Here is a 15667-nt window from a genome sequence, read left to right as displayed (position 1 = left end):
AAGATTGCCACATTTAGTGGGGAGACATCAGACACCAGGCAAGGTCGAAAAAGGGGGGCCCAGCAAACATGAGGGGAGACAAGATGGAAAAACAAAGGAAGGAATGCGGAGCAGCGGAACAAAACACAGAGCTAACCTGGCAGAAATACTCGATAGTTAATGCTATCGTTCAAGCCTCTAGGTTCTGTTGCTTTTAATTCAAAGATCCATTTAGACTCCAATTGGAGTAGTTTTCTATCAATGTCACCACCCCTAGGATGTACATGTACCCGATCTAGGCCAATGAAACTAACGAAACTGGAGTTCCCTCTGTGTTCAAGGTGTACATGTCTAGCAATTGGGGACTTGAAATTTCAAGTAGTGATGTCACCGATATGGTCCTTAATTCTCTCTTTGAATGCACGTGTCGTTTTACCAACGTAAAAACATCCACATTTGCAATACAATAAATAGATAACTCCTATAGTGTTGCAATTGACAAAATGTCGCAACCACCATCTATGACCATTCGGTAACATCACTGATCTGCCTACCTCCAAATAGCGACAATATACACATCCTCCACATGTGTATGGCCCAGTGACCGTGCAATGTTTGCGGGATCCCGTTCTGCCCCAGAAGTGGCTAGAAGTAAGCATATCTCTCAAGGTCTGACTGCGTCTGTAGGTTACCTGCGGAGTGGAGGTTATGAAATCTTTTAGAGTCCTATCATCTGACAGAATGTGCCAGTGTCGATGGAGTATGCGCTCCACCTCCTCCTTCTGATTGTTAAAACGGGTGATAAGACGTGTTGTATTGGGAGTTCCAACTTCCTTATTCTTTTTTATAAGCAAATCCATACGATCCGTCGCTTTGGCGCTTTTATAGGCTTTCTTGAGCCAACGATCTTTGTATCCCCTTTCTCTGAAACGGGAGCGAAGCATTTTCGCCTCCCTCTCAAAGACGGGATCTTCTGTACAATTCCGTCGTACTCTAAGATATTGACCAGTTGGTATTCCTCGTATTGTATGTTCAGGATGAGCACTATCTGCATGTAAATATGCATTAGATGCTGTGGGCTTGCGATACAATCGGGTGGACACATGTCCATCGACACTGGCATCAATTCTGACATCTAAAAAAGGAATCGACCGCTGATCACAGTCCATGGTGAACTTAAGATTCCAATCATTTTGATTGAGGATTAACATGAACTCATCCAGTAGGGGTCTACCACCTGTCCAGAAAAGGACCACATCGTCAATGTACCTGTGCCACGAAACAATGTGGCACAGGTACTCGACCAGGGAGTCCTCCCCGAAAAGGTGCCGCTCCCAATCCCCCAGATACAGGTTGGCTAGCGACGAGGCACATGTGGTCCCCATCGCTGCCCCCTGCACCTGGAGGTAGTATACATCATCAAATGTGAACACATTATTTTGTAAGATGAAAGTAAGCAAGTCTAAAAGGAGTTGATTGTGTGGGATCTCATCATTCCCCATCTCAGATGCTGTTTTCTGTGTATTTGTAATTGCTTTTTTGTGCATTTGCATTTTCAATTCATTATTTTTAATTTCTCAATGGATAAAAATAAAGTATCTTTTGAAAAACACAGTTTGGAAAATACAGACAGATGCATTTTTTTATGCAGCCCATAGACTTTCATGGACTTTATGTGCAAAAACGCATTCTGCAACAGTGGATGGGTATATCACGTTCTTAGGCCCCACAATCCCACTGCATGCAGTGCAGGTGGCCATTGCAACGCACAGCACTCTGCTGCTATGAGATTCTCCCTGATGTGGTTGTGACTCAATTTATTTCTAATGGAATTGCACCGTGAATGTGCAGAAATGCATGCAATCAACCATTGTAAATCTGTGGTAAATCGGAATGCATGAATAGAAACATCAGAAAGTACAATCTACATAGAGTTTTACAGTCTAATGTGCAAACGTTTGTGCTTTGCATGTCTGTACATTTAAAATACTTACACATTGAATTCAGATATTCCTGCATGCAATGACCAGTTTATCAACATTTTGATTGTGTTGCTTACTTTTACAGCAAACTGCATGACATTAATTTTATATTTTATGTCTCTGTAGGATTGCATCAAACCAGTTAAAGTTGAAAAGAAACCTGGAAAAGGGTCTGCTAAGATCCGCATTGAAGATGATGGGAGCTATATCCAGGTTAATCAGGTGAGCAGCAACGACGAATGACTTTTCTCTAATGCAGGGAGCCCACTTGTGCTGGCGATATCGCGGGCCTTTTTTTTTTCTGGGGGGGGATGGGGGTGCTCTATGCTTGCAAGTGTTTTCCACATAAGATTTTTCCCAATCGCTCCTGATTTTTGGATTGCGACAAAGTGCATTGCTATTGCAGAAGTGTGTGTCATGTGATTTAAAGAAAGAGAGAGCTGTGCAATTTTAAATTGAGGTAAGAAAACACAAATGCAAGATGTGAACAAAGACAAATTACATGTGATTCCAGAGCAGGCCATTCAGATCAACGGCCAGTGCGGCGATGCACATTTTGCCCCTGTGGCAAAACGCACCCGATACTGATAAGTGTGCTCCCTGCCTTTGGGAATCATAGGCAAATGCAGGGGGTGGTTTACAGCTGCCCAAAATCCCCCCTCAGACCAGGGCTATTGCTGTGTCTGGGGCCAGGCACAAGTTGAGATACCACAATATCTGCAGGCACCCTGCAACTCACAGCACTGCCCCCATTCTTTCCCTGCTACAGTTGACTTTGTACACGTGTGTACAGAGCATGGAGCAGCTCTGGGGAACTTAACCACTTCACTGAGGGGTTTTACCCCTTGAGCACCAGAGCAATTTTCACCTTTCGGCGCTCCTTCCATTCATTCGTCTATAACTATTTCATTACTTATCACAATTAAATGAACTATATCTTGTTTTTTCCGCCACCAATTAGGCTTTCTTTAGGTGGTACATTATGCCAAGAATTATTTTATTCTAATTATGTTTTAATGGGAAAATAGGAAAAATGTGGGAAAAAATTCATTATTTTTCAGTTTTCGGCCATTATAGTTTTTAAATAATGCATGCTACTGTAATTAAAACCCATGAAATGTATTTGCCCATTTGTCCCGGTTATAAAACCATTTAAATTATGTCCCTATCACAATGTTTGGCGCCAATATTTTATTTGGAAATAAAGGTGCAATTTTTTCAGTTTTGCGTCCATCCCTAATTACAAGCCCATAGTTTATAAAGTAACAGTGTTGTACTCCTCCTCCTCCTCCTGACATAAATATTTAAAAAGTTCAGTCCCTAAGGTAACTATGTATTTTTTTTTTTATTGTAAATTTTTTAATTTTTTTTTTTAATTACAAAAAAAAAAATGGGGAGTGTGGGAGGTAATGAGTTAATTTTTTGTGTATAAGTAATGTATTTGTATGTGAAAAATGCCTTAGGGTGTAGTTTTACTATTTGGCAACAAGATGGCAACAGTAACTTTTTGTTTAATGCGACCTCCAAGCGTCCTTCCGGACGCTTGGAGGAAGTGCTAGGAGGCTGAGAACGTTTTTTGTTTTTTTTTCACAATGATCTCGCTGCTTAGCGGAGAAGCAGCTTAGATCAACGAACGGGAATGGATTTTCCCGTTCATTCATCTCCGGGCGAGCGGCCGGTGGCGTGTTTACGAGCGGAAGTGCGTGCTAGAGCGAGCGGGAGCGCGGAAAGTACGGATTTCTCCGTCCCTGGGGGTTAAAGGATGGAAAAAGGGACGGAGAAATTCGTACGGGCGGGGGTAAAGTGGTTAACAGAGTCAGGTATGAGCACAGCCCTTTGTCCTGCTGTGTGAATGCATTACTTTCCTTTCATTACCAATGTCGGCTGTCCTCATTATTATCTGTATCCAAACTGCTCCTGATCAATCCCGTTGTCGGTCGGGAAATGGCATGATGTCGTGCCATATTATTATACTGTACTAGTAGACCTAAGCCCGTGTTAAAAAAACAGGCTGTAGGTCTCTCTCACCGACGCCACCGGCGCATGTCAGTGCGTGCACCCGCCTGCCGCATTGCACACGCACACCCTTCCGCCATGTGCGCACCCGTCCGCTCGCACCCCCTGGCCCCATCCTCCTCCTTTCCCAATGGCTACACATGCGCAGTAGCCAAAACACATGGGGCGGAGGATGACGCAGGGACAGTTAGGGTTTCATTACTCAGGATTGTGCGTAGCTGAGGAAGACCTTTCAGGAACACCCCCCCCCCCTTTGAAAATCCAGGGTTTGTCCCTGGGGATGTTTTCACACTTTAGTTTGTTCAAAACCTTTTCAGCCTCCAACACAAGACTGCCCCCTTCTGTCTTTGAGAATACAATGCATGTCTTAATTGAAGATACTGATTAAAGTTATTTTTATGCAATGAATGCTTATGGGACAAATCATCAAAGGATTTCTTCCTGCAGCCAGAAACCCAGACCACAGAGATCAGGGTAGAGGTTTTTGTCTCATATGAGTATAGCTGGTGAAACCATAAGTATGTTGGATAGCTTTAATCTTATTCTACACCTTAAATATTAATTATACATGACATTTTTAAAATGGGGTTTTTGGTCTGTATCTGGAGTAGGACTGTGAAAAAAGCTGCCATTAAGAGCTGATAATGAAAATATACTTAGGTATTCAAACATACTGTGCATCTATGCAATGTACAGTAGCTATATGAAACCACAATCCCATTCTTATTGATGGCTGTTGGCAAAATATGTCCATAGCATTGCATTTGATTGGTGTTTTTGCAAACTGCAAAAATGTGCTTATAAGGACTCCGAGCACATCTCATGGACATGCCTTTACGCCAGACAACTTCCAACAAAGTCGTGCTATGACCCCTCTGGAGGAGCCTCTTGCAATGGCCAGGCGTGTCACTTTCGCTTCCTACTTCATTCAGTGATGCACTACTCTAACAGAGAAGACTGGGGTGACCCGGAAGTTATAACATAGCCAAGGTGGCAGCCGCGATTTTTAAATTGAAATCGAACGAAAACTATTTGGTATAGAATGGCGATTCAGGCATCATGAGAGATCGATGAAAGAGGAGAGCACAAGCTTCAGAAAGGTATGCATCTTTAAGTACTTTGCAGTACTGGTCAGAGTCTCTAGGCATCCCCATGAGAAGTGCTCGGCATCCCTTTAAAATTTCCATAAATTTAGCATAAAGTTGGAAATATTTGCATCTCATTGACCATCCCTATTAGTGACAATTAAGATGACCCATTTTATTTTCTACTCTTTACTAGAAGACAAATAATAGAAATCTTCTTGGTTTTGGCAAGACATATGCTTTTTTTTTCTTAATACCTGAGACTGGTTTCTCTGTATTTTTACTTTTAGGATGGAGCTTCCCAGAAGCTGGAGAAAGCAAAGATTACGCTGAATGATTGCCTGGCCTGTAGCGGCTGTGTGACCTCTGCAGAGAGCATTCTAATCACCCAGCAGAGCCATGAGGAACTCTACAAGATATTGGCTCAGAACAAAGTATTCATTTTAGCTTCAAATGTGGCATAGAAATTAATAAGATATGCATGGAAATGTTGAAGTGTGATATTTTTTTTTTTCTCAGTGTCTGGTTCTTCTGTAGGAAAGGTGGCACAATTTTTACATTACACATTAGCTTATTTCATTATTCCTATTATGATTTTGCAGAGAGATAAACAATAAATCACTTTTAATGAGTTATGGGAATGGGAATCATTGGCTGAAAGCCCTTAAAGTGACTCTGTAACAAAAATTACAACGTTTTTCTACCATCCTTCAAGTTCCTAAACCTATTCTTATGTGTTCTGGCTTACTGTAGCTCTTTCTACTATAAAGGCAGCCATACACTGGTCGATGTGCCATCAGATCGACCAGCTGACAGATCCCTATCTGATCGAATCTGATCAGAGAGGGATCGTATGGCTGCCTTTTCTGCAAACAGATTGTGAATCGATTTCAGCCTGAAACCGATCACAATCTGTTGTGGTGGTGCTGCCGCCGCTCCCCCCGCCGGTATACATTACCTGAGGCTGGCTCCCGGGCGTGATGTCCCCGTCATGTGGCACCTCCGGCTCCGGCATCCGCATAGAACTTAAGCTATCACACCAGTGACAGCGGAAGTTCAAATAGAGCGCCCTCTAGTTGTACTTCCGCTGTCACTGGCATGACAGCGGAAGTTATACGAGGATGCCGGAGGTGCCATGACGGGAGCAGTGACGGACGGGATGCCCGGGAGCCAGCCTCAGGTAATGTATACCTGATCGGATCGGCCGCCGCTAGCGACGCGCTCCCTACCCGCGGGCGATCGAGGGTAATTTCCCGCACGGCGCGATCGACGGACCGATCCGATTTCGGGAGGAAATCGGATCGGCGGGTGCGTGTTGCGCGAACGATTGGCAGCAGATTCGATCCCAGTGATCGAATCTGCTGTCGAAACTGCCGCAAATCGGGCCAGTGTATGGCCACCTTAACCATCTCTGTAATAAATCAATGTATCTTTCCCCTGTCAGACTTGTCAGCCTGTGTCTGGAAGGCTGCCAAGTTCTTCAGTGTTGAACTGTTCCTCTATGCACACTCCAGTGTGTGTTTTATTTACATAAGCCAGCAGCTTCTCTGCTATCTTATCAGTGATAGAAGAGAGCTGGATAAAAATCCTCCTCTGGAGGCTGTGAAAGGAGCTGGTCTGTCACATACTGAGGAATTAACGACATAGGTAGAGCTGTCTGCAGGAAGCCTGTAATGTTCAGTGCATGAGAGAAGCTGGGGACAGAAGGTAAACACACACAAGTGATCTCTTGAGATTCAGAAGTAAGGCTGTATACAGCCTGCTTGTGTATGGATGTATTTTCTATGTGTGGACATGCTGTACATCAACCTACTTCCTGTTTTGGTGGCCATTTTGTTTGTTTATAAACAAACTTTTTAAAACTGTTTTTGACTACTTTTAATGCGGCGGGGAGCGGTGAAATTGTGACAGAGGGTAATAGGAGATGTCCCCTAATGCACTGGTATGTTTACTTTTGTGCGATTTTTAACAATACAGATTCTCTTTAAAATATGTAGCCGCATACTCTTTAGAGAAAACCATTGCCCTTAGCAAATAATTTAGCTTTAGGTGACATGTGAAGAACATAGGTTAGTGGTTCAAGATATTGGGATAAATATGGAAATTACACTCTTGTAAGCTCATAACCTTTGCAAGCATTCTATATCATTAAAGCCAGTCTAAACAGAAAGTTTGTCTGCACATTCTGAGGAAGGAGACCCGCCGTGGCTCCGAAACAATTGTCATTCTTGTGTTGATGGAGCAATAAAGGAGAACGACTGCATTTTGAAGCAGGTGTGCTAGCCTAAACTTCATTGAACTAAACAGAAAATTGAATATGCATTTATTTAGATCAATAACAAGAACCCGTTTCAAAAACTGTAGACCCCCGTAATGACCACTGTCGCAAAAATCGTAAAATTGTAAATATATTTAAACACATACTGATAAGAAGTATGTATCTTCCAGAGTAAAATGAGCCATAAATTACTTTTCTCCTATGTTGCTGTCACTTACAGTAAGTAGGAGAAATCTGACAGAACCAACAGGTTTTGGATTAACCCATCTCATGGGGGATTCTCAGAGTTTTCCTTATTTTTCAAAAGCACTTAGTAAATGGCAGCTGCTCAGTCCAACTGCCAAAAAAGTGTACGGTGAGCAGGGAGGCTGGTCAGCATCTTTGTTTAAATCTTTTTCAAGAAGTGTCTTTATTAAGGATTAGTAGAAAGCCCCCCCCCCGTGCGCAATGCGTGCACAGACACGTCTCGATTGCCCATCCACCATAGCTGTCCAAAGTATATGCACACAGGGAGATGTTGCTAGCTTGGCAGTTGGAAAAAGCTGTAATTTCCTACAAAGCAATGAGGTTCACAGACAGCCAACTGTCAGGTCTGGAAGCAGGGACACACACAGGGACATGGGACACAGAGAGGCTTGAAAATTATTAAATGGGATAAAAGCCATGCTGAGAATCCCCTATGGAGAGATGGACTAGCCCGAAAAACCTGTTGGTAATGTCAGATTTCTACTACTTACTGTAAGTGACAGCAATATAGGAGAAAACAAAAAGGACACCGAGAGCCCAAAATAGTGTAGTATGCTCTTGTAAATGAAGGTGTGTGGAAAGAGTATGTGCAATATACTCACAAAGCAGGGTTACCTCAAAGGCAACCACTGTATAGGCAGGTGGGGAGATTAGACCTGCCCCCACTCAGGATTGAAAAGTTGCTCTCTGTAGATCAAGGAAAAAAAGGTGTAACAACCCTCCCCCAAGTGTGGATATCTATAGCGTAGTATGGATACAGAGGCGCCAGAAGGATAAAAAGATCTAAAATGTTTAAAGAGAACCCAAGGTGGGGATCTTAGAAAGAAATCTATACACAGAGGCTGGGTCTGGCTATAGTGCCCAGCCTCTGTTGCTATTTGAATCCCCTGCTAAGTCCCCCCTGCGCTCCGCTCTCCCCCATAAATTACAACCGCGCTGGCAAGCTGTATTTACCTCCCTAATGTCACTCACGCTGCTCCCCCGCCTCCTGCAGAGCGCCGGTCTCACGTCCCTTCCCTCGCCGCTGATTGGAGGGAAGGGACGCGGGCGGGGACCGGCGCTCTGCAGGAGGCAGGGGAGCAGCGTGAGTGACATTAGGGAGGTAAACATTGTCCGAGAGCGCGGCTGTAATTTATGGGGGAGAGCAGAGCGCAGGGAGGACTTCAGGGGGATTCAACTAGCAACAGAGCCTGGGCACTATAGCCAGACCCAGCCTCTGTGTATAGATTTCTTTCTAAGATCCTCACCTCGGGTTCTCTTTAAAAGTGAGGAGGTAGTGGTGGACTTACCTTCTCTGGGCAAACACAAGAAAATGCCAATCAGTTTTCAGCAAAACAATTTATTTACATACTCCAGTAAAATACTTTTACTGGAGTATGTAATTAAAATTGTTTTGCTGAAAATTGATCAGCATTTTCTTGTGTTTGCCCAGAGGAGGTAAGTCCACCACTACCTCCTCACTTTTAATCATAGGTGAAAAGTAATTTATAGCTCATTTTACTCTGGAAGAAACATGCTCCTTATTTGTATGTGTTTACATGTATTTCAATTTTAAGATTTTTGCGTCAGCAGTCTTTTAAAGAGAAACTCCGACCAAGAATTGAACTTTATCCCAATCAGTAGCTGATACCCCCTTTTACATGAGAAATCTGTTCCTTTTCACAAACAGACCATCAGGGGGCTCTGTATGGCTGATATTGTGGTGAAATTCTGAGTACAGTACTCTTGGCAGTTTTCTGTCTGTGAACCCTGTTGCATTGTGGGAAATAGCTGTTTAAAGCTGTTTCCAACTGCCAAAACAGCAAGCAGCAGCTGCATCACTTGCCAGCAGTGAAAATGTCACCATGTGATAAATGTCAGATTATAAATCAGGGATTTAAAATATTTTACAATGGGCAAACACTGACTAAATCATTTATACATAATTATTGTGAAAATGAAGCACTTTTTATTACATTATTTTCACTGGAGTTCCTCCTTAAGGTGCTGCTTACACTGCACAATAATTTACCCATTGGGACCAGCACCTGTTTCTTGGGCTGACAGTTGTGGGGACAAGCATATACAGATAGGTTACACATCTGCAGCTGAGCGACATGTATGGTTGCTATGAAGTGGGAAGAAGGGACAACGACATAAAGCGTGATAGAGCAGCTTCTGCAGGCCACGAAAGGGGGTCACAATGTACTCGTTCGTTGCTGTAAATTTAAAGATTCAGTGTACCAGATTTGTAATCCATGTTTGTGGATGGGGGCAGAGGGGATAGCTGTGTGTATTGCAGTTTCTTGGCGAAGATGGCCACCTTAACTGAATTCTGTATGGCATGTGTACAACCTTACAATGTGTCTGTATGTGTCTGTCACCTATTTCAGTGTTTATAAAAGGACAGCAGAGCTTATTCAAATAATACATTGGCACCCATATATAATCTCTTAAAGGGACTCCGAGCAGTGCAGAAACTATGGAAAGATGCATATCATTTTAAAGCTCTCTTTCTCCTCTTTCCAATGATATATAAACCACCGCCCTACGCCTTTTAGTTTTCGCTATTTTCGCGATTGAAATTGCCGCGGCCGCAATTTCGATCGCGAATATAGAGAAAACTAAAAGGCGTAGAATGACGGTGTCGTCAGAAAGAGGAGAAAGAGAGCTTTAAAATGATATCCATCTTTCCATAGTTACATTGTATTACACAGGGCGACTTTTTCTCAAAGTCAGCAGCTCCATTCAGCAGAAAAAGTCGCCCTGTGTAATACAATGTAACTATGGAAAGATGGGTATCATTTTAAAGCTCTCTTTCTCCTCTTTCTGGCGACACCTAAATCGCCTTTTAGTTTTCTCTATATTCGCGATCGAAATTGCGGCCGCGGCAATTTCAGTCGCGAAAATAGCGAAAACTAAAAGGCGTAGGGCGGTGGTTTATATATCATTGGAAAGAGGAGAAAGAGAGCTTTAAAATGATATGCATCTTTCCATAGTTTCTGCACTGCTCGGAGTCCCTTTAACTGATTGATAAAGCACAGATGTGCTAATTTATCAAGACAACTGCCTAGAGCCGTAGTGAGAATACTTGTTTCATTCTATAGCTTCTCCAGTTTTCTGTGCACCTGTCTTGATAAATCAGTCTGTTCATGGTCTGTAATTTGTGGAATCATCCACCGTTTCCACACATTTTAACCACTTGCCGACCGCACACTCATAACGTGCGTCGGCAAAGTGGCAGCTGCAGGACCAGCGACGCAGTACTGCGTCGCCAGCTGCAGCCTAATTAATCAGGAAGCAGCCGCTCGTACGAGCGGCTGCTTCCTGTCAAATCACGGCGGGGGGCTCCGTGAATAGCCTGCGGGCCGCCGATGGCGGCTCGCAGGCTAGATGTAAACACAAGCGGAAATAATCCGCTTTGTTTACATTTGTACAGCGCTGCTGCGCAGCAGCGCCGTAAGGCAGATCGGCGATCCCCGGCCAATCAGCGGCCGGGGATCACCGCCATGTGACAGGGGACGTCCTGTCACTGGCTGCACAGGACGGATAGCGTCCTGTGCAGCCCGGATCTCAGGGGGGGGAGCAGGTAGGAGAGGGAGGGGGGAATTTCGCCGCGGAGGGGGGCTTTGAGGTGCCCCCCCCCGCCACCCACAGCAGGCAGGAGAGATCAGACCCCCCCCAGCACATCATCCCCATAGGGGGGAAAAAAGGGGGGCAATCTGATCTCCCTGCCTGCACCCTGATCTGTGCTGGGGGCTGCAGAGCCCACCCAGCACAGATCAATCAAACCAGCGCTGGTCCTTAAGGGGGGGTAAAGGGTGGGTCCTCAAGTGGTTAATGGGGGTTTATTTCTGTCATATACTGCAGCTAATTATTTTTTAGGTTATTATCTGGGATATTCCCAGCAGCTCTGCACAAGTTGCACATTAGGCAGAACTGTGAGTCTCTATTAAGAATGTCAATTTATCTTTGGCAGTCAACTCTCATAGACATGCAGATCTCACATACATGCTGAAAGAACTCAGTCCAGCTGGCCATTTGTTGTAAGGGCATGAACTCTTCCCAGCTCATGTCCTGGAAGCAAAGCCATCAGTATTGTCCTGTTTCACAGACAGCATGTCTCTGATCATCTTAAATGATAACTGAAGTGGGAGGGATATGGAGGCTGTCATATTTACTTTCTTTTAAGCTGATCCTTTTGGCTGCAGTAGTTTCTGTATAACACCAGAAACCAGCATGCAGCTAATCTTGTCAGATCTGACAATAATGTTAGAAAACCTTATTTGCATATGCTTCTTCAGGGGTTATGGCTAAAAGTATTAGAGGCAGAGGATCAACAGGATAGCCAGGTAACTGGTATTGCTTAATAGGAAAAATAGGAAATAAATATGGCCCTCTTGCTACAGTTGTCCTTTAATGGTAGCTTACACACGGAAATCTTTCTTCAGAGGTAAAGTAAAATGAGAATTGTATTTATTTTTTGTATGTTAAATTTGCCTAAAACTTACACTCCAGCTTAAAACCTCCCTGCCGTTCAATTTCCCCAGGATTTCTGTGCAAAAAGTGATAAAATTATGTTGTATAACTTTTTTTTTCCTGTAACTTGCCAAAATGTGTCAAGCAAGGGTCTAGTATAGAGTGCAGGAGAGTATCTATGTGTATGCACGTTTATACTGTTCACAGCATGTTTTGTATGGACGTATATATCTGTCAATACCGCTAGGGAGGTGATTTGTGACTCAGTAGCAAGTTTGTAGAACAGAGCCTCCACATTTTTTTTCATTCATACTTGACTGAAAGTCATCACATAGGAAAACTATTTAAAGAGAAACCGTAACCAAGGATTAAACATCCCAATCAGTAGCTGCTATCCCCTTTCCCACAAGAAATCTTTATCTTTTCTCAAACAAAGTTAATCTCAACATTTTTTTCCCCACTTTTAGAGCTCGTTCACACTAGGGGCGTTTTGGGCTTTTTTTCAAGCGCAGGGGGTTTTTAAAATCGCCCACAAAACGCTTGTGCAATGAAGCTTTATGAGAAAGTTCATATCAGTGCGGTTCATGCGCTGTGCGTGCAGCAAAGTGGTGCCTGTACCATCTTTGAGGCGATTTTGCCTCAATAAAAGGTATAATGCAAACGCTCAGAAAATCACTTTGTACAGCTATTGCATTCACGTTTTTATAAATAAATACATTGTATTTATTCTTTTCCGTGTCAAAGAGTTCACTTTCTGACTTGCGTCAGGGAGTGAATTAAAAAAAACGCTCTGGAAAAGCGCTTAGATAAGCGGTTTTCACAAAAACGCAAAGCCCACCCAAGCGCCTGGAATCAAAAATAAAAATAAAAAAAAGAAAATCGAGCGAAACGCAATGTGAACAAGGCCTCAGGATTCCCTCTGGGTGTGTACACATGCTTAATAATGTTTGCCCTTAACAATTATGCATTGATTGTTAGGGTGATAGCTTGAGGTGCGAGCACTATACAGACACCTCGCCCCAGTTATACCTAAGCAGCATGTACTGTTCAGTAGGGAGAGTATTAGGGACGATGGGGTGGTGCAAATTGAAAGGCTTCCTGTGAGTGGGGGAAGTAAAAACACATTGCATTAATCTGTTGGTTATTTCTCTCAGCTTGTTATTTATTTGTATTTACTACTTTCTCTGAAAATACGTCCTCTCCTTATCCAGGCAGGAGTCTCCAGTCAGTACAAGATGGTGGTGGTGTCAGTCTCGCCGCAGTCACGGGCTTCCTTGGCTGCCAAGTTTAATCTGAATGTTCAGGAAACTGCAAAGAAACTGAATGCCTTTTTCAAAAATTTAGGTAAGCTGCTCCAGTTACAGTTACTCAGTGGATATTTTCTTATTATATGACGACAATCCAGATTCTTTTTCACATTTTACTAAATGTACAAAATGTGTGACTTACAACAGGTACGGCAGGTATTACACCAAACATATATTTTAGAGGCTGTAATGACTTTTGTTTTATACTGCCCCACTGTGCATCAAAATTGATTAAATCTCTTGTTTGGTTACAGAGTTCTATTGGCATCAGCCAAAGCACATCTTATCATGTTTGTGCAATAGTATTTACTTATTGTGCACTTTGAGTTTTGTTCTTTCACCAAAATAAAAATTTGGTGAAACTGGTTATATTTCCATGAAATCAGAAAGAGCCGTGCTTATTATTATAGTCACTATGTCACATACCGTATTAAAAAAATGTTTTATTTCATTTATGTTGTGGTTGTACATACGGTATGCTGTTTGTTACATTGTATGAGAATATATGCAAAGCTTATGTGTTTTTTTTGTTGTTGTTTTTTTGCTGTGGATTTAGGGGTTCATTATGTTTTTGATACCAGCTTCTCCAGAAACTTCAGCCTGCTGGAGAATCAGAAAGAGTTTATAGAGCGATATAGAAGACATAAAGAAGACAAGAAAGCTCTTCCCATGCTTGCATCAGCTTGCCCTGGTAACCATGTACAGATTTCACTGATATTTACTTAGCATTACTAAACTTTCACAGAAAACAAAATGTTTATTTAGGACATCTACATGCAATGTAGTAATTTTCCATATTAGAGTCCTTTCACAAATGTGACATTTCCAGTGATGTACACTGCTTGCCATAGCTACTGCATTCCATGTAAGCAATCGGGGAACAGTTTCTGAAAGCTTTATTTTATGGCACCAAACAAGTGAAGTGCAAGGCCTTACAGAGTTGTTGAGGGGACACTACACTTTCTTATATGTGAATGGACCAATAAAAAAACCAATACGTTTAATATATGTTTTTTTATGATTTATATGTTTTTATATGATTACATCTGGCCATGATTAACTGTAAGGCAGGGAACACACTTGACTTGTTTTCGTACTCATTTTCCGTACAGAAAAACTGAGAACTCATGTAAATCAATGGGCTAGTTCACACTTAAAGGGACTCCGAGCTCATAAAAAAAATGAAAGTTGTACTCACCTGGGGCTTTCTCCAGCCCAGTGCTGGTCGGGAGGTCCCACGACGGCGTCCTGGCTCTTCTCCTTCTCCCCGCTCCGGAATGGCTGACAGGCCGCAGCCCGGGCGACACTCGCCCGAGTGTCGGGCTGCTCCTTCCGCGTATGACGCGGATTACGTCACACGCCGGCCGCCTCGCGTCATCACGGCGGCCGGCGTGAAAGTACTGCGCATGCGCGATTAAAGCACGCATGCGCCGTACTGCCGGAGTCACTTTAATGCATTTTTCGGGTGCAGAAAAAAAACTGACATTCTGCAGGATAATTCTGCACCTTTTGACGAGTGTTCCCTGCCTTAAAGTATGTAGTCACAGCCCTAAAGCTTGAAGGGACTCCATCAGCATTTAAGAAAGATAAGGAGTGTAACAAAAATTGTAAAAATGTAATCACACTTGCAAAACTGAAAAAAGTTGCTACTGATATAAAGTAATGTCTAAACAAATTATGAAGTACAAAAAAAAAGAAAAGAAATGCTGAGAACATAGAACTTCTAAAACAATTACATAGGGAACTTGATTGTGGGAGATCAAATCAAATTAACCACTTCAGCTAAAAGAGTTGTTAACTTTATGCATCCGAACAACTTTCATCTCCCATTCATTCGCCAATAACTTTATCACTACTTATCACACTGAAATGATCTATATCTTGTTTTTTCCGCCACTAATTAATTTGGCCATTATAGTTTTAAATTAATACATGCTACTGTAATGAAGGCATCACAAGGTACGCTATACCAAGTTATGTAGAACAGAACAGAGTTTACTAAAGATAGGTCTGGTCTGACTCACCTAAGTAAATGAAAGCCTCTGGACTATTCAGAGGCTTTCTTCTACTTAGGTAAGTATCCATTTTCATCTTCCACGACCCCACTGATTCAGCAATGGGACGCTCTGAATATGTCAGACAAGAGCTTGTCGGATATGTTCTCAAGACCGTGTTCCTGCATGGCCGTACTGTGCATTTACAGTTACGGCCATGCTTGCGTGGAGGGCAGCACATCCATGAACAAGAACATGGTTTTTGGCCAGTGACGGTGGTGGGGTCGAGGGGGACATGGGAAGCCTCAGGACTGCCCAAAGG

The 15667-nt window shown here is 42.9% G+C and overlaps 1 protein-coding gene across 2 annotated transcripts in view; it reads left to right on the top strand.

Annotated features, from left to right (window-relative positions):
• The window catches only part of CIAO3 (cytosolic iron-sulfur assembly component 3), a 40287-nt gene that overhangs the window by 8829 nt on the left and 15791 nt on the right, over nt 1-15667 (top strand). The window contains exons 2-5 of one of the 2 annotated variants that reach the window (XM_068269431.1): nt 2088-2183; nt 5353-5496; nt 13256-13388; nt 13908-14042. In XM_068269431.1, the coding sequence (XP_068125532.1) occupies nt 2088-2183; nt 5353-5496; nt 13256-13388; nt 13908-14042 (508 nt within the window). The remainder of the gene's footprint in view (nt 1-2087; nt 2184-5352; nt 5497-13255; nt 13389-13907; nt 14043-15667) is intronic. The other variant, XM_068269432.1, reaches the window with a different exon arrangement.

Source organism: Hyperolius riggenbachi, chromosome 2, assembly GCF_040937935.1.
Source record: "Hyperolius riggenbachi isolate aHypRig1 chromosome 2, aHypRig1.pri, whole genome shotgun sequence".
NCBI lineage: Eukaryota > Metazoa > Chordata > Amphibia > Anura > Hyperoliidae > Hyperolius > Hyperolius riggenbachi.
The sequence above is the reverse complement of the archived record's forward strand: the minus strand, read 5'-3'. Positions and strand labels throughout refer to the sequence as shown.